Here is an 18,202-nt window from a genome sequence, read left to right on the forward strand (position 1 = left end):
AATCGACTAATACAACCAGGCTGTCGGATGTTTTTACATTTGATTACTGCTGTTGGCTATAGCTGCTAGCAGCAATCATTGTGTTCTGTTTGCTGGGAATGCTCCCCGCAGCCCCCTGCTTGCAGAACACAGCAGCGCTGTGGGAGGCATTCCACCATCCGCACCGACTGTGTTGATGGGGGAATCGACAAAGACAACAAGCAAGCAGATTTCTTTACTTCCACTTGTGGTTTAAGGAAAGAAAATGGAATCGTCTATGGTGTCTTTAACTCCCATGTGTGGCAGTCAAGTCACCTCACTACAACCAATTAAGATGGTTGAAGACCTTGAACCCTGAAAAAAAGCCAGGGAGATGTGAAAGCCAACAAGGAAGCTTGTCACATTGCAGGGGAGGAGGTAATAAAGAAGGGTTTAGTTCTGCTTTAGGAGCAGCTGCCTCACATATAGGTTCCTGCAGTACCATCCAAAACCTTGAAGCCATGGCCGAAACCTGCCTCGTAGTACCATCCAAAACCCTGAAGCTATGGCCGAATCCTGCCTCATAGTACCATCCAAAACCCTGAAGCTGTGGCCAAATCCTGCCTCATAGTACCATCCAAAACCCTGAAGCTGTGGCCAAATCCTGCCTCATAGTACCATCCAAAACCCTGAAGCTATGGCCGAATCCTGCCTCATAGTACCATCCAAAATCCTGAAGTTGTGGCCGAATCCTACCTTGTAGTACGTTCCAAAATCCTGAAGCTATGGCCGAATCCTGCCTCGTAGTACCATCCGAAACCCTGAAGCTGTGGCCAAATCCTGCCTCGTAGTAACATCCAAAACCCTAAAGCTCTGGCCAAATCTTGCCTCGTAGTACCATCCAAAACAAACCCTCCAGCTACAGCTAAATCCTGCACTGTTCTGATGGGGCAGACTTTAACACGACCAGGAAGCGCTGGAGCTTTTCCCAACAGGTCAGTGAGGCAAACCCTCATAGTGACGGGCCAAAAGGAAACGTGTGAGGGAGGACAGAGCAGCAAACTTCAACACTATCAGGAACCGATAGAGCTTTGTTAAAGCAGAACAGCTCAGGATTCGGCTACAATTGGCAGGGTTATAAAAGTCTTCAGCTTGTAGAGCGAGGTACTTTTAAAAAGGGTTAATAGCGCATTTAGTCTTACCTGATCCTCCGCTTCCCTTGCAAATACCACTCCCCTACATTTCAGCAGTGGACTGTCCCTTGTCATCATTATGTCAGATACAGGTTTATAGATCCTGAATTGATCTTGATGTCGTAAGGACCTTAGACTGGTGGAAACATGGGGGAGCGGTCTAGCAGCGTAGGGGAGTGGAAAATTGGGCAAGCAGATCTTCTTTTCTATGTCCCCATGACATTTAAAATGATATACTTAAAATGACAATAAAGTTCATTTTTTTAAATCAGATACCAATAACAAACGCATTTGCGGTTTGTTTGTTTTTTCAAACTATCAGAGCTGCTGTCAATCACTGCTGAGGAGGAAGAGATGAGGCATAGCTTTTGTTTTTGCACCGAGTGTGTGTGTGTGTGTCTGTCTGAACGGCTGCACATACAGCTGTATTTCCAAGCGGAAAGGCGCACGTAGAGGAGACTCCTATGGGACTTCATAGGTCCTTGCGGAAAATGGGGCACAAGTATAACAGGTATGTGACAGTGCAGCTGGGGACAGCCTTAAAAAGGAAGGAGGAAGACATTTATTTTTTTTTAAAACACAGCAAATTCATGTGAGTTATGTTCTTAGTATTTGATTAATTAAAAAAATATAATTTTAATATAATTTTAAACCTGCCATACACAAAGCAAATTTCTTGATGAACTAGCTGAAATCAACCAAGTAAGTGGCCCTTTCAAACATCAAAGCCCATCAGATGCAGGCACTGTCTGGGTATTTTGACAGCTGGTGGGAGATTCATAGACAGTGGCAGCCCATCCATTAGAGGTGCCCAGGTGCCGCCTCCTCTATCCAAGCCACCCCCTATATAAATAATGGATAGATTCATACATAGCATGAATCTATCAGCGCCCACCCCTCTTCGGTCTGGTATGGATTTTTAGGGGAACCCCCACGCCGAAAAAACGGCATTGGGGTCCCCCAGACCCTTATCCGAGCACAGCCCGGCAGGTCAGGAAAGGAGGTGAGGGCGAGCGAGCACCCCCCTCCCCTCCTAAAACTGTACCAGGCCGCATGCCCTCAACATGGGGGGGTGGCCCTGCGTCTCCCCACCCCAAAGCACCTTGTCCCCATGTTGATGAGGACAAGGGCCTCTTCCCGGCAGACACAGTTGGAGAAGAGCTAAAGATGCAGGTCTGACTACTTACTTGTACCATGCAATAGAAATGAAAAATATCTGTGGGGATCTAGAAAACCATGTTGATGCAGATGGCCAGCTTGAACATGTATTGCAATGTGAATCAAAAATCCAGTGGCGTATCATCCACGTGTGCAGGGTGTTCACTGAACACGGGCCCCGAGGTGGGGATGACACTGTGCTCTGACCCACATAATCTTCCTGAATAGCTTTCAATGAAGCAGCTGGTAAGACGCTTCTCCTCCTCTCTCCCGTGGTTTTCAGCTGCTTTATTGCATGTAACTGCCTCCAACGCCGCACCAATCATTCCTAACTGTCCCCTTGTGTGCTCCTCTGGCCCGCCCGTATGCTCATCCCACGCCCCCCCCTTCCCAGTCGCCCTTAGCCCACCCCCTCGTCCCCCCGCAGCACTACTGACTTGCCTCCTCTCCTCTCCCGCTGGCTCCTGTGGAGGATGTGTCAAGATGGAGAGCAGAGGAAGGAACGGTAAACATGTTCTTTACCGACCCTTTCCTTTTCTAAATGAGCAGAGTCAGTGATCACTATCTATTTATAAAACTGAAACATCATAAACTATATTGACTGACACTAACAGCTCTAGTGACACAAACAGTGATACTACTATACACTGTACTAAGGACACTGGCTGGGTGGATCAGGAAGGCAATCAAGGGGTTCACTGTGTGCCTAACAGGTGTATGCAAGTATGTGTGTGCTGCTTTTACTTACAGATCTGGCTGGGTGGATCAACTCTGACTAGTAAATGAAAGCAGGGAGACATCCAGCCAGAATCTGTGTTGTGTTTACAAACACACAGATCTCTGTACTGTGATTGGCCACAGCCGATCAGCACAAGTATACAGCCAAAATCATTGGCTGTAAACTGCTGACAAACTCATACTGTGTCCAATCACAGCACAGGCCAGCAAGGGGGGGGCACATGCACGTTTTTAAACCAGAAAGTTAACCACGACACGCGGAAAATGTAAATGTACCGTTGGCGGGCGGGAAGTGGTTAAGATGCATCAACATCAACAGTACTCACGGCTCACCGATAAGAAATGGAAGCGCAGGACATTGTCTATGCCGAGTGCTTTCAGCTGCAAGATCACAGGTGACAGGTTACTTCTCTGCATTTCTGGGACAGTGGAAGGAGGAAGCTTTTGATAATCCTCCTCTGTGAGGAGCATAAAAAAAGAAATTCATTCAGTAAATTCAGAAAGTGTAAAAAGAATAGAAAAAACGATTAAAACGGAATTCAAGTCAGTTAAACACACAGATGAAATATACACACTTGCCAAAAGAACTGTATTTATGTATATTCAGTTATGAGTTTTACAAAGCTCAACCACGCAGCACAGTGAAGCAGAATACACCACATTCTTTGCTGCAGTCATAGGCTACAGAAGGGATTCAGTGTTATCCTCTCTCCATCCTCAGTGTACCGAGTATACAACGAAGGAGCAGCAGGAGACTAATTAAGTAACCTCTCTGCTCACTCAGCTCTCTCACATTCCTGCAACACAATAGTGGTTCTGTTAAATAAATTCAAAAGTTGAAACAAATCTGTCTGGTGGGCAGAGTTTTTTTTTTCCCCTTCTTGCAGAGACTATGCGATAATTTCAAATGTGTCGGATTGGCTATTTGGGGCTATTGTTCCTCCTGTCACAAAAGTATACAAACGTGACATAGGGGTCAGTGGCAGGAACCACAGCATAACGCCAAGAACACATTATATGCAGAAGTCTTGGATAGCAGCAGAGCTTGTAATTTTTTCAAAGTGGTTCTAAATGCAGAAGGCATTTTTTTTTACCTTAATGCATTCTATGCATAAAAGTAAAAAAAAAAAAAAAAAAAAAAAAACTTCTGCATGCAGCTTATCCCCCCCCCCCAGCCCCCCCCCCCCCCATTATACTCACCTGAGCCCAATCTCGATCCAGCGATGCGCACGGGAGCAGTGGCTCTATCGGCTCTCTCCCTCCTCATTGGCTCAAACACAGCAGCAGAAGCCATTGGCTCCTGCTGTTGTCAATCACAGAGGAGGGAGTGGGGCCGAGCTATGCTCTGTGTGTCTACAGGCACACAGAGCCAGCTCCAGAGCACGCACACACGAGTGCCCCCACAGCTGGCTATGGTGGCACTTGGCGGAGGGGAGGAGTGAGGAGCGCTGATAAGGGATAAGAGAAAAGGAGGATCGGGCTGCTCTGTGAAAAACAAAGCAGGTAAGTATAACATGTTGGTAATAAACAAGAAAAAAAAAAAAAAAACAATTGCTGTAACTGTTTAAAAAGTGTGAGCTGCAGTTCAGCTTCAATTTGTTAGTGCAGCTATATCTGCTAATCCATCTAACACTACCCTCCCACCAGACTGAAGATGCCACTATCTAAAGGGGTCTCTGTGCTCCTTCAATCAGAATGCTGCCACCACATCAAAGGATTAGTAAGCTGCAATATATTAAGCGGAACTCCACCCAAAAAAGGGAAGCTCTGCTTGTTTGCCTTCTTCCCCCCCTCAGCTGCCACATTTGGCACCTTTCGGGGGGGGAGCAGGTCCCCACTTCTGTGAGACCTTGTTGCAGCGAAGTCCCCCAGGAGTTCGGCCCCCTTCCTCTGCTGCCGGGCCATTCACAAAGAGCAGCATGACTCGCACATGTGCAGTAGGGAACTAGTTGTAAAGCCGCAAGGCTTCACTGCCGGTTTCCCTAACAAGGAATGGTGTCGCCAGCACCCGAGAGCCGAATTGAAAATTGGCTGGGTTGCCGACATCGTGGGATCCCTGGACAGGTATATGTCCTCATATTAGTAGCTGGGGGGGGGCTGGAGCTCCGCTTTAAGAGTTTCTTATTGGGATTAATACAGCTTTACCTAGTGATAGGTTCCCTAGATTAAAGTGGTAGTAAAACACTGGTTGTTTTTTTTTTTTAATCTGATCTGAAAGGGAATGTCATAATGTACCTATATGCACATTATGTAAAAATTAACCTGAAAATGAAGCCATCCAGCGATGCGCTGTCACTTCTGGTGGCCGCTTCCATCATCACTCGGTATTGCTTCCGGATCATGCCCCGGGCGGTGATGTCACAAGGAGGCATGGTCTCCAGATGACGTCAGCGGATGGCCACGCCCCATAGCTATATAAGTAATAGCACACGCCAGACCTAACAACAGCGGGAGCAAGAGTCGGGAGAAGATATCAGGAGGCAGAAGAACCAGAAAAAGAAGACAGCGGAGGGAGAGGAATCAGAGGCAGAAGAACCAGAGGAAGAAGTCAATGGAGGGAGAAGAACCGGAGGGAGAAGAGAGCGCTGGGAGAAGAATCAGAGGCAGAAGAACCAGAGGAAGAAGTCAAAGAAGGGAGAAGAACCGTAGGGAGAAGACAGCACAGGGAGAAGAACCAGGGGAAGAAGACAACACCGGAGAGGGGAGAAGACCAGAGGGAAAATACACATTGGAGCTACTTTAATAAAATGGACTTCGTCAAAAACCTGTGTACTGTTTTTATTTGTTTTTGATACTTTTTTGGGTAAATGAGTAGGGGTACAATGTACCCCATATTCATTCACATAGGATGTGGGGCCTGGGATCTGGGGGCCCCCTTCTTAAAGGGGGCTTCCAGATTCCGATAAGCCCCCTGCCTGCAGACCTCCACAACCACCACCCAGGGTTGGGGGGAAGAGGCCCTTGTCCCCATCAACATGGGGACAAGGTGCTTTGAGTGGAAGGTTGCAGAGCCTCCACTGCCCCAAAGCACCCTCCCACCCCGCACCACGTTGAGGGCATGTGTGGCCTAATATGGTCCAGGAGAGGGAGGGCTCGACCCCCCCCCCCTTCCTGACCTGCTAGGCTGCATTGCTCGTATAAAGGGTCTGGTATGGATTTCAAAATCTATACCAGACCGAAGGGTCTGGTATGGACTTGGGGGGACCCCACGCCAGTTTTCTTTAATTTTGACGTGGGGTCCCTTTCGGGATTTTTAGAGCACAAGTCGCACCACAAGTCGGATCACCATGATCCGACTTCTATTCAAATCAATGGGCTCTCATAGGGAACCAATGATTTTGACATGTAAAAAAAAAAAAAAAAAAAAAAAAAACCACACTCGACACGGCTTAACGCTGCATCCAGCATTAAGCCAGACATTTTTACAGCTGTAACGCTGGTCCTCAGAACGCGCTGGCCCTGGGTTTTTTTTGCAGCTTGAAAAAAACAACGCCTATGCCACGTACAGCTCCTAAAAGCCCATGTGTGCATTAGGGCCATAGAATAACATGGAGAGGCGTTTTTAAGCTGCAAAAAAAAAAAAAAAAGCAGCTGTAAAAACGCCCTGTGTGCATTCCTCAAGAATAGAGGAAGATTATGCTAAATCAAGGAAGTTACATTTTTTTCCCTGTTTCAGGCCTTGTTAATTATTACAAGCCAAGGAGCTGATGGGGGTAGAACAATTTTGAAAAATACTTTCATTGTTGGTCACAGAAGCCCAGGGAGTTGTGTCTTCCTCTGGAGGAAAACTGCTGATAAACTTCATAGACATGATTCTTTATTCAACGTAGTTAACTCTGGATCTGTGTATTATCATCACCTAAGCACATTCCATTTCTGTCTCCTACTTCTTGTACTGTATGTTCTTTTGGCATTCATTGCGTAAATAAGAGATCACTGTAACTCTTTATGTGGTGGGTGGGATGGAGTTTCATACTCTGTACTGCCAACTATACCCTGATTGTAATTATCTTCTCATAACGTCAGGCAGCTACACGCTGAGTGGATGAACGAATGCGTTATTATTTGAAAATTCAAACGCGAAGGCGGGAAACTCGGTTTATTACATCAGCTATTTAAAAGCTGTAAAATGACACACCTTGGAGTGTTAGGGGTGCGGGAACATGATACAACAAGTACACTGAAACAAATGGGATTTTATATCCTGTATAATCCCAAGTCATTTGTATAAAGATGCCCGAGGGGACACATGCAAAGAGGATAATGGAGTATAGTAAGCCAAAATCATCACTGGAAATAGAATAACACGCCAACAAGAATATCGAAATTGTTGTAATGCATACATTATATTATATTAATATAGCTTTCACAAAATGCCAAAGCAGGCTTGTGTTCTTACAAATTAGGAAAAAGTCATATAAAAGCATCAGATCTATTATCCAAAAGACCTGAGGTTTTGTGGATATTAAAACCTTTTGTCATTTAGTTAAAATGACATTTAAAAAACTCATTGTAAACCGATGACCACCCTGTGATTATACCATTTTGAACAGTCAGCTGTCAAACCTGCCATAGCACTTGGATAGTCCCCGTCTAGGGGAGTAGGCGGCGGCCACCCTCCTTCTTGACAACTTTCCCTGATCCCTCTCTCCCCCTCTTCCTCTTTTGTTGGCCTACTGGCCTTCCTACTCTTTCATCTCCCTCTCTTGACCTTCTTACTCTTGTCTTCTTTACTCTATTCAGGACGTGTGGTTCTGGCCTTTATGTGTTACCCTATGGGCTCTTATTCTTTGCCTGCACTCCTTGCAATTTGATGTGTATTTGATCTTTATGTTATCCAAAAAGTATGGGGAGGTCACCCCCCCCCCTTTTTTTTTTTCCCCTCAGATTCCTCTTGATGGACCGTTGTCATCCATGTAGGTATGTATGTATGTACCATTGTATTCAACGTATCAATCTGTCATCTTTTCCATGAATATATGCAGATGATCTTCATGCTTGTACCATTTTGACTCGTGTGTAATGTTCTACCTACTGCTTACTTTTAATAATAACATACTAAATAAAAAGGTGTTTATTTACTAAAACTGGAGTGTGCAAAATCTGGTGCAGCTCTGCATAGAAACCAATCCGCGTTCAGGTTTTACTGCCAAAGCTTAATTGAATGAGATGATGTTAGAAGCCGATTGGCTACCATGCACAGCTGCACCAGATTCTGAGTGCTCCAGTTTTAGTAAATCTATCCAAAATAGTCAGCTGTCAAATATTGTGGGCAGGGCAGTATGACTATCCCACTGGTTGCTTACATCTCTTTAGGACCCCAGCATTCTCAGGTCAGCCACCCTGTTGCTGCCATTATAAAAGAGGTCTCTTTCTGGTAAATTGAGAATGCAGCAGGACGAGAGAGACTGGCTGACTGCACATGCACAGTAGAATCCTCAATTTATACAGAAAGGCTGTCCAATATTTGGACTATGAAGGGAGATTCTATTGTACATGAGCAGCCCATCTGGTAGACTTTTCATGAGAAGGCAGTGGGGCTCTCAACATGCAGCACAGTGAAGATCAGGGACAAGTAAGTGTAGGTTTTGGGGGGATGCTTGAAAGAAGGAGCTTATTTAAAGTGGTTCTAAAAGGCAGAAGTTTTTTCATCTCAATGCATTAAGGTAAAAAAACCTTCTGCAAGTAACACCCCCCCCCCCCCCTATAATTACCTGAGCCTGATCTTGATCCAGCAATTTGCAAAAGAGCAGAGGCTCTCTCAGCTCTCTTTCCTTACTGGCTCAGACACAGCAGCGGGAGTCATTGGCTCTCACTGCCATAAATCACAGTGAGTGAGCAGGGGGTGGGACCAATCCACGTTCTGCGTGTCTTATAGACACACACAGCTGGGCTTGGAAGCGAGCATGCACGAGTGCTCCCATAGCAAGCAGCCTGCTATGGGAGCACTCAGCAGGGGGGGGGTTTCAGGAGCGCCGGGGACCCCAGAAGAGGAGGATCGGGACTGCTCTGTCCAAAACCATTGGTAACATTAATATGTTTGTTATTTAAAAAAATAAAAACTGTGCCTTTACAATTACTTTGAGGGCCACTTCACAACACATACAGTCCAGTGCATTTTTTTCTGCATCAAAAACGCATGGAAAGTAGGTTATATGGTTTTTAATGGCATAGTTCACACCAGTGCTTGCAGTTTTAGTTCCAAAAAAAAAAAAGTAGAACATGCTGCATTTTTCCTGCACTGGACTGTACTGAAACGCTGTAAAATGCATAAAAAACGCACCAGAACACACCTAAAGCGCCAAAAACGCACTGGAACACACATGTCCTTATTTAAGGTTAAGTAAAAAGAGGGGGGGGGGCACTGGACTGCATCAAAAATGCACCGAAAATGCGTCAAAGACGCGCATGCAGAAAAGCATCTGGAAAGCATCCAGTGTGAACTGGCCCTAAAGCACAACTGTACAAAAAGTATAGTAGTATAGTTATACTTTAAGGTAATGCAGTCGATGTTCTGATATCTTAACACAGCAGCAGTTTCCACAATAGCATTAGCAGTTTTTTCACCAACTTAACATGCTGTAATAATTTATCACCTGTATAGAGCCTATAACACTGGCCAGATCGGTTTCTTCCAGCCCTGCCAGCTCTTTGATTAGCAGAGGCTTGTGACACCGGAACCACGACCAGAGATTCTACCGCTCGTTTGGGGTCATACGCTCGCAGCTTGACAAATCCGCAGTCTATAACGAAGGAGATTCCATTTATAGTGATGGATGTCTCTGCAATGTTAGTGGCAACAACTACCTGAAGGGAGAGAGCAATACGATTAAGAACAAGAAAGTAAACAATAAAAACATAAATATGCAGAAGAAAAAAAAAATCAGATGAGAACAGGGACTTAAAGTGTACCTAAAGCCAAACCAAATTTTTTTGGCTTTAAATAAAGTAGGGAAAGGTTAGAACAACCTGTGGGGGTTTTCTTATAATTCTTTTTTCGTTCCTGCTGGGGAGATTTACCCACTAAGTTTATCTCGATAACCACTGTCACCAGGATCAACAGTAAGACAAAATCCAAAATTTTGAGTTGTCATCAGAATAGGAAGAGGGAAAATCTTCCAGTAGGGACACTTATCCGAGAGGACTTGACTTCCTTTGAAGAAGTTTCCTTTCACTTCCTGCTGTGTCTTCAGGCATGAAGTGAAGTAAAATCTCCCCAAAGGAACACAGCAAAAAAAAGACAAGGATTTTAGTTCTTCCCCACTCTATCCAAAACAAAACAGGGGTTCAGTTATACTCTACCATCAAACAATTTTTTTTATTTTTTAGTAACAGCTCATTTGGCTAAAATGAACAGATGGCTTCATATTTCTTTTGGAGATGTCAATGGTGAAATTTCCTTACCACTGTTGTTCTTAACCACCTTGGAGGTTGGAGTATATCCCTCCACTTTCATTATCCATAATAAAAATAATTTAAAGTTATATAAAAAAATGTTTTAAATAACATACCTATTATACTTACCTGCTCTGCACAATAGTTTTGCACAGAGCAGCTCGATTCTTCCTCTTCTGGGGCCACCAACTGGTGCTCCTGGCTCCTCCTGCCTTCCAGTAACCCCCCCCAGCAAGCCGCTTGCTAAGGCGGGTACCCGTGCAAGCTCACTCCCAAGCCACACACAATATGGCTCGGCCCACCACTGGATTTGATTGACAGCAGCAGGAGCCAATGGCTCCCACTGCTCTCACCGAGTCCAGTGAGGAGGGAGAGAGAGCACCACAGCTGTCAGGGCTGGGCTCCTGCTATTTACTAGCAGCTCTTTCGGCACAGCTGTCAGGGCTGGGCTCCTGCTATTTACTAGCAGCTCTTTCTTTCAGTGCACAGAGGCTACTCAGCTGTCGGTTAATTACCAGCCATTCATTGTTTCCAGTGACTCACCTGGTTACCATTACCTGATGCAGAAAAAAAATGCACTGGACTGCATTTGGTGTGAACTGGCCCTAAAGGATAAGTTCATCTTTTGGGTGTAACGTTACAAATAAACCATTGAGGTTTTCTGTAAATGTTTAACTGCTTGGCCGTACAGCTTACACACAGAGCCTGCAAGAGCCCTGCAAAGCAATCACAATCTGCTGATCGTGGATGCAATGTTTTCCAGACTCCCAATAAAAATAAATAAATAAATGCACATTTTTTACCTGCAAAAAAGATGTGCATTTATTTATTTTTTTTTAAAAGGTAAACCTATGCCTTAAACAGCTTTGCTCATTCCCTCCATGCCCTCGCATGGTCAACATCTCCAGGGCGTTCCTGCTGTGTTCCGGTGTACAACTTGGCCTGGCTTACTTCCTCTAATTCCTGCTCCTGATTTTTGGCTCCTGACAACGCGGACTTCTGGTTCCCTGATTCTGGCTCGTATGATTACCCGCTCTGGCTTCCCAACCCTGGCTGTTTTTGACTAGGTTCCGGAACTGTTGTTATTTTTGCTATTACATTAAAGGTGTGATTTTTAGCTACATTTTCTGTCCCTGCCTGGTTTATGGTTCCTGACAACAGCACTGGAACGAAACTGGGAACAGGTATGCATTTAGAGAATGCCATTAGGTAAAGAACTTTTAGCCTTTACAACCATATTAAAAGACATGAGTGAGACTCCTGTGTAATGGCCAATGCGGTAGCCAGTAAGATTCCCAGACAGACATAGGAAGCTGCTAGCTGATTTAAAGTTTATATAAAGCCAAAACTTTTTTTTTAGTTTTGTATGGCGCAGGGAATGTTTACAACCGTCCAATTTTTTCTTCCTTTGCTTTTTGTATCCAATAAAGCAGATTTTTTTTCAGTTCCCAACAAAGACACACATCATGGGGTAAGAGAAAATCACCAGAACCAGCCCCCCACCCCCCACTGGAAGAAATCCAGAGTATTCCTGTTATGTTGACAATGGTATCATTTTGCATCTCCTATCACTTTCTATCCCACTGATAATGGCCACCATGACAAATAGGGGGGTTAATCTTCCTTTTTGGTATAAACTGCCTACGTATATCCCTCTTGATTTGGATGTATTTTTTTAATGTAAGTGGGCTTAACCACTTAAGGACTAGCCCCGTTTTGAGATTTTGGTGTTTACATGTTTAAAAGAGTTTTTTTTTGCTAGAAAAATACTTAGAACCCCCAAACATTATATATGTTTTTTTTTCTAACACCCTAGAGAATAAAATGGCGGTCATTGCAATACTTTTTTCACGCCGTATTTGCGCAGCGGTTTTACAAGCACACTTTTTTGGGAAAAAATTCACTTTTTTGAATAAAAAAATAAGACAACAGTAAATGTAGTCCAATTTTTTTTATATTGTGAAATATAATGTTACGCCGAGTAAATTGATACCCAACATGTCACACTTCAAAATTGCGCCCGCTCGTGGAATGGCGTCAAACTTTTACCCTCAAAAATCTCCATTGGCGACGTTTAAAAAATTCTACAGGTTGCATGTTTTGCGTTACAGTGGAGGTCTAGAGCTAGAATTATTGCTCTCGCTCTACCGATCACGGTGATACCTCACATGTGTGGTTTGACCACCGTTTTCATATGCGGGTGCTACTCACGTGTGCGTTCGCTTCTTTGCGCGAGCTCGTCAGGATGAGGCGATTTAAAAAAAAAAATTTTTTTCTTATTTATTTTACTTGATTTTATTTATTTTTTCACTGTTTTTTTTTTTTTTTAAATGGGTCACTTTTATTCCTATTACAAGGAATGTAAACATCCCTTGTAATAGAAAAAAAAGCATGACAGGACCTCTTAAATATGAGACCTGGGGTCAAAAAGTCCTCAGATCTCATATTTGGACTAAAATGCAAAAAATAAATAAATAAAATTGTCATTTGAAAAAATGACAACAGAAAAATATGCCTTTAAGACGTATAGGCGGAAGTGACGTTTTGACGTGGCTTCCGCCTTCCTATGGTATGGAGACGGGTGGGGGCCATCTTCCCCTCACTCATCTCCATACCACAGACGTGAAAGGACCAGATCGCCTCCGCCGCTACTGACGGCTCCGGTAAGCGGTGGAGGGCGCGGGATAGCGGCGGGAGGGGGATGGCACCTCTCCCGCCGCTGATAACGGTGATCTCGCGGTGAATCCGCCGCAGAGGCCACCATTATCGTAAACAGAACCGCTGGCTCTAAAGATGGATACCTCGGTTGTGGCAGCACCTGCTGTAGTCACCGAGATATTCATCTTCAAACTGCCGACATCTATGTACATGAGCCGGTCGGTAAATTAAAGTGAAACTCAACCTAGGTAATTTTTTGCTCCCCACAGACTTCTGTAGGCACTTCAACTAATACAGAAGGTGGTGTTTTTGATGGTTCTATATAAAAGTCTATGAGGAGAAAGTGTGCAGGTGTGACCCACATGAAGACTTATGTTAAAAGGTAACTATGGATCTGTGTGGGGAGGGAGTAGAATATAACATGAATAAAAAGGAAAACTATACTTTGCATAGAGATACAGTTATGCTTTAAAGTGTATGTAAAGTCTTTTTTTTTTGGTTTTAGATTGGAGGAAAAGTTAGGCTCTCTGCCAAAGTTGCAGACTGTGTCCTTACTGGGGAGATGCACTGTTCCTTTCGCCCTTGTGACAGTTGTCACTAAAAGTTTTTTTTTATTAAAATAACAAATGTGATACATGCTCCGTGCAATGGTATTACACAGAGCAGCCATGCACCTCCTCTTCTGGGGTCCCCCGCTGGCACTGTCCACTCCTCCTCTTCTGTGTCTGCCAACGTAGCAAGTGGCTTGCTATGGGGGCAGACACTGTGGGCTTACTCCTGAGCCAGGCTCTGTGTATCTATAGACACACAGAGCCTGGCTCTGCCCCACCCCCTCCACACTGGGTTTGATTGACAGCAACAGGAGTCAATGGCTCCCAATGCTTACCATTTTGTTGAAACCAATAGAGCTATCTTTTGGTGGTATTAATTCACCACTGGGTTTTGTTTTTTTTGTAAATAAAAGACTGAAAATTGTGAAAAAAAAAAAGTTTTTCTTAGTTTGTTGTTTTAAAATTTTGTAAATAAGTAATTTTTCTCCTTCAATGATGAGCGCTGATGAGGCTACACTGACAGGCACTTATAGGCTGCACTGATGGGGCGACACTATGCAGCACTGATGGGCAGGCACTGACTGGCAGCATTGATGGGCACTGAAAGGCAGCACTGACTGGTACCACTGATGGGCACTGTTGGGGCTGCACTGATAATCAGGGCACGGATGATCGGTGCTCTAATTATCTATGCAGATCTCCCCTGTGAGGGAATGCTGCTGATCGGCTCTCCTCTCACGCTGTCAGCGTGAGGAGAGGAACGCTGATAACCGACATTTCCTTACTTACATGTGATCAGCTGCGATTGGACACAGCTGATCACATGGGTAAAGAGCCTTATCATTGGCTCTTTACAGAGATCGGTGATGCGCCGTGTTCCAGGGACAGAGTGCACCACCAATCGCCGCATGTGCGGCGAGAGTGGGAGGAAAAAAAAGGAATATTTGCGCTTTTGTTGTCGGAAAATTTTATAGCAAGCTCTCAAACTTTGTGTGTCGGAAATTCCTATGGAAAATGTGTGATGGAGCCTACACACGGTCGGAATTTACGACAACAAGGTCCTATCACACATTTTCCATCGGAAAATCCTTTCATGTGTACAGGGCATAAGATGTAAAAATACAAACTGCTTACCAGATAAGTTGGATCTCAAATGATAGAGATCAAAAACGCCTTGCATTAGCATGCAAGCAGGTCAGCTTACGATAGTCTAAAGACATGGAGATGTCCACCTGTTACCAAGGAACCAGCGGAAGAAAGCTTCACTCCCGGGATACTCTTTATGAAAGCAAGGATCTGGAAAGTCTCATATAATGAGGAACAGAAGAGGTCTTCATGGTGCAGTATGTTCCAACAAAAATCTTTATTTCGAAACGGAAAATAAAGATCTCCGTTCCCAGTGGATGCCTTCTATGGGGAAACGCGTCAGATGGAGCAAAGTCCTGTGATGTCATCAAGCTGAACAGCTGATTGGTATACACCGCGGCTAGTTCAAACAAACTTTTCTTACCTGCTGTGATTTTATGGATTTTATATTTGTATGATCCGTTCGGAAATAAAGATTTTTGTTGGAACATACTGCACCATGAAGACCTCTTCTGTTCCTCATTATATGAGACTTTCCAGATCCTTGCTTTCATAAAGAGTATCCCGGGAGTGAAGTTTTCTTCCGCTGGTTCCTTGGTAACAGGTGGACATCTCCCTGTCTTTAGACTATCGTAAGCTGACCTGCCGGCAGGCTAATGCACAGGCGTTTTTGATCTCTATCATTTGAGATCCAACTTATCTGGTAAGCAGTTTGTATTTTTACATCCTACACTGCATTTCAGATGGTCGGATTGAAGAATATGTGCTCTGTTTTCTGGAGATTTATATAAGGACTTTGTTTTGTTTTCAGAGAGTGGGAGGACGTCTTAGGACGTCCACCCAGAACAAGAGAGCCACCACCCGCCCGCCAATCATTTGACAATACTGTGTGTGGGAGGCGGTTACAGTAAAAAACCTTTAGCCTTAAGAGCCGCTTTCAAGTTTAGAGCTGCTATGAGAGCAAGGGGAGAGGGTAACTCATCCAATGATAACAAATGTTCTGGTGACACCAAAAGTCCCCACATTTTGACGAGATTTCCTCTAACTTATGTTTCATATCCAAGACAGAAATTGGAGATAATCTTCCCAGCAAGACACAGACAGCAATATATATGTATCCTGAAGGGGGTTTAACTCTTCTCTGCCCTTTTACAAAACAAAAAAAGTTCTGGCTTTACAAACCCTTTAGGATCCTCCTAGAGTCCTGTTTTACAAAATGAAGCGTACCTTCCTGACATTGGCAGAGACCCTTTCAAACACTTTCATTTGTTCAGCGGTGGGAAGTCCTGCATACATGGGGAGAACACGGAGATGTTTCTTCATGCCTGAACGAGCAAGGGTACGGGCCTGTTCAACCAGCATGGACACCACACTTTCCACCTCATCCTGTCAAAAGGAGAGAAAAACAACATTACAGCAAACATGCCAACCTGACACACCATCAAATGTTAATGAGAACAAAACAGATGGAAGCCCCCCCCCCCCCCCCACACACACACACACACACACACACACACACACACACACACACACACACACACACAATAGAAACTGGGTCAGTAACACTGCTTGGGATTTCAGTGCAGAAGAAGAACTGCTATTTGCCGGTTTAAGCAGGAAGTTCGCTCACTGGATTTTTGGCAGATCAACAGGGTGTTTTCTGTATTTGCAGCATTTTAAAGTAACAGAACATAGGAAAATGTGCAGAGATATACCACGTATATTTTTATTTCACCCAGACATACACACAAGGAGCATGCAAAGAAATGCTTATAAGCATTTATAACCTCTCAAAGAGATCACAGTACTCTCATTGAAAATGTTTTTATCTGCTTTTCTGGAAGGACAGAGCCACCTTTGCTCGAATAGTATCCAGGGTCAGCATCTATTTCCTGGACTGAGAAGCTGGCTTGGAAATAACACAGGCCTATCAATCCTGGTGCCTGTGCAATTCCTGGTTTTGATCACAAATGGCAGACACAGATTAACTCTCCTTCAGCCTCTTACCCAGTGATCCACAGAATGGATCAAGCAGAAGCAGTGATATGGTTGCACTGCAGATCCTCAGGCAGCTTCCTCTCCAGCCACACGAACAGCGAGTAGCAGGATACCGACATTAATCAAATCCTCAATATCACTACAAATCTAATTAGACTAGCAATCAGAAGCAGTATGTCTCAGATGCTCTCACACTGTAGATATACAGCTATTATGCACAAAGCACAGGAGGTATACTTCCATTTTTCAGAAGCAATTCATGATAAAAGGTAGGTTTTCAGGGTACTACCTGGAACAATAGATATCTCTAGATCAGTGGTCTCCAAACAGCAGCCCCGGGGGCCAGATGTGGCCCTTCACTTGCCTTTATCTTCCCCTTGGGGTACTATTCCATCAACTGACACCAATAATTGAGCACTATTCTTCTCATTGCTATCAACAATGGGGCACTATTCGGGGCATTGATGCTGGGGCATTTATTACTCCCACTGGCCAAAGTCTGGCCCCCCTAAAGCCTGAAGGACAGTAAACTGGCCCCTTGCTTAGAAAGTGTGGAGAGCTCTGCTCTAGATGTTCCTTATAACATAGTAAATCTTAACTTTTTGTGTTCAAATGCACTATAAAAATTTTAGGTGCACCTTTTACAGAAACTAGCCATGCAGACAAGAGGCCATAGTAGTTTGAAATGCACTGTGCAGTTTATTAAAATATAGTCAGATGCTGATGAAATACCTGTAGGTTGTTTCTGACCCGCTTTGTCTAAATCGCAATGGAAACAGCAGATGTTGGCGCTTGCCCTTAGCACCAAAGGAGTGAGCATGCTTCCCATTTCAAAAGCTGTGCAAGAGCAGTGTGTGCTCTTTCATCACCTATCCCATCAGCGATTGATTGAGTTCAACACTGCTGGCGCAGGCAGAAAGCACGCCCTACGCAGCTTTTGAAAAAGGAAGTGCGTTCACTTTTGCAATGCTGGAGCAAATGGCAATGGCTGCTGTGTCCTGCAATTAATCCAGGATGTAGGAATATACACAATGGATTATTTCAGGAAGGCTACAAGGGGGACAAATAAAACACCTACAGGCATGGCAATTGCATCCAACTATATTTTTACAAACTGCACAGTGCACTTAAACTACTGGTGCCCCTGGTCTGCATGGGCAGATTCTTTAAAGCTCAGTACACACAATAAGAAAATCAGACGAACTATCGTCTAGTTTTCCTTGATGCTTCGCAGCCGAGGATACCACTAATTATACGAAAATTCTTGTACGACTTAGGGCCCTTTCACACGGATGTGTCCGTGTACGGGCTCCGCTTTGCTCAGCAGGGATCGCTCCGTCGATCCCCGCTGAGCAGGCAGATGCCAGGTCTGTCTCTGCACACTGTGCAGGGACCGACCTGTCAGAACGCCGCTCTCCTCTATGGGGGATCGGATGAAGACGGACCGTAGAGTGCGTTTTCATCCGA

General features: G+C 44.5%; 1 protein-coding gene across 2 annotated transcripts in view; it reads right to left on the bottom strand.

Annotated features, from left to right (window-relative positions):
* DHX35 (DEAH-box helicase 35) overlaps window positions 1–18,202 on the bottom strand; it is a 112,837-nt gene that overhangs the window by 40,152 nt on the left and 54,483 nt on the right. For both annotated transcript variants that reach the window (XR_012236764.1, XM_073606393.1), the window contains exons 11-13: window positions 15,965–16,123; window positions 9,644–9,854; window positions 3,381–3,505 (exon numbers count right to left, since the gene is read on the bottom strand). Coding sequence is in view for 1 of the 2 variants with exons in the window: in XM_073606393.1 (XP_073462494.1) it covers window positions 3,381–3,505; window positions 9,644–9,854; window positions 15,965–16,123 (495 nt within the window). In the remaining variant the exon portion in view is untranslated. The remainder of the gene's footprint in view (window positions 1–3,380; window positions 3,506–9,643; window positions 9,855–15,964; window positions 16,124–18,202) is intronic.

The sequence above is a fragment of the Aquarana catesbeiana genome, linkage group LG12 (assembly GCF_042186555.1).
Source record: "Aquarana catesbeiana isolate 2022-GZ linkage group LG12, ASM4218655v1, whole genome shotgun sequence".
Classification (NCBI taxonomy): Eukaryota; Metazoa; Chordata; class Amphibia; order Anura; family Ranidae; genus Aquarana; species Aquarana catesbeiana.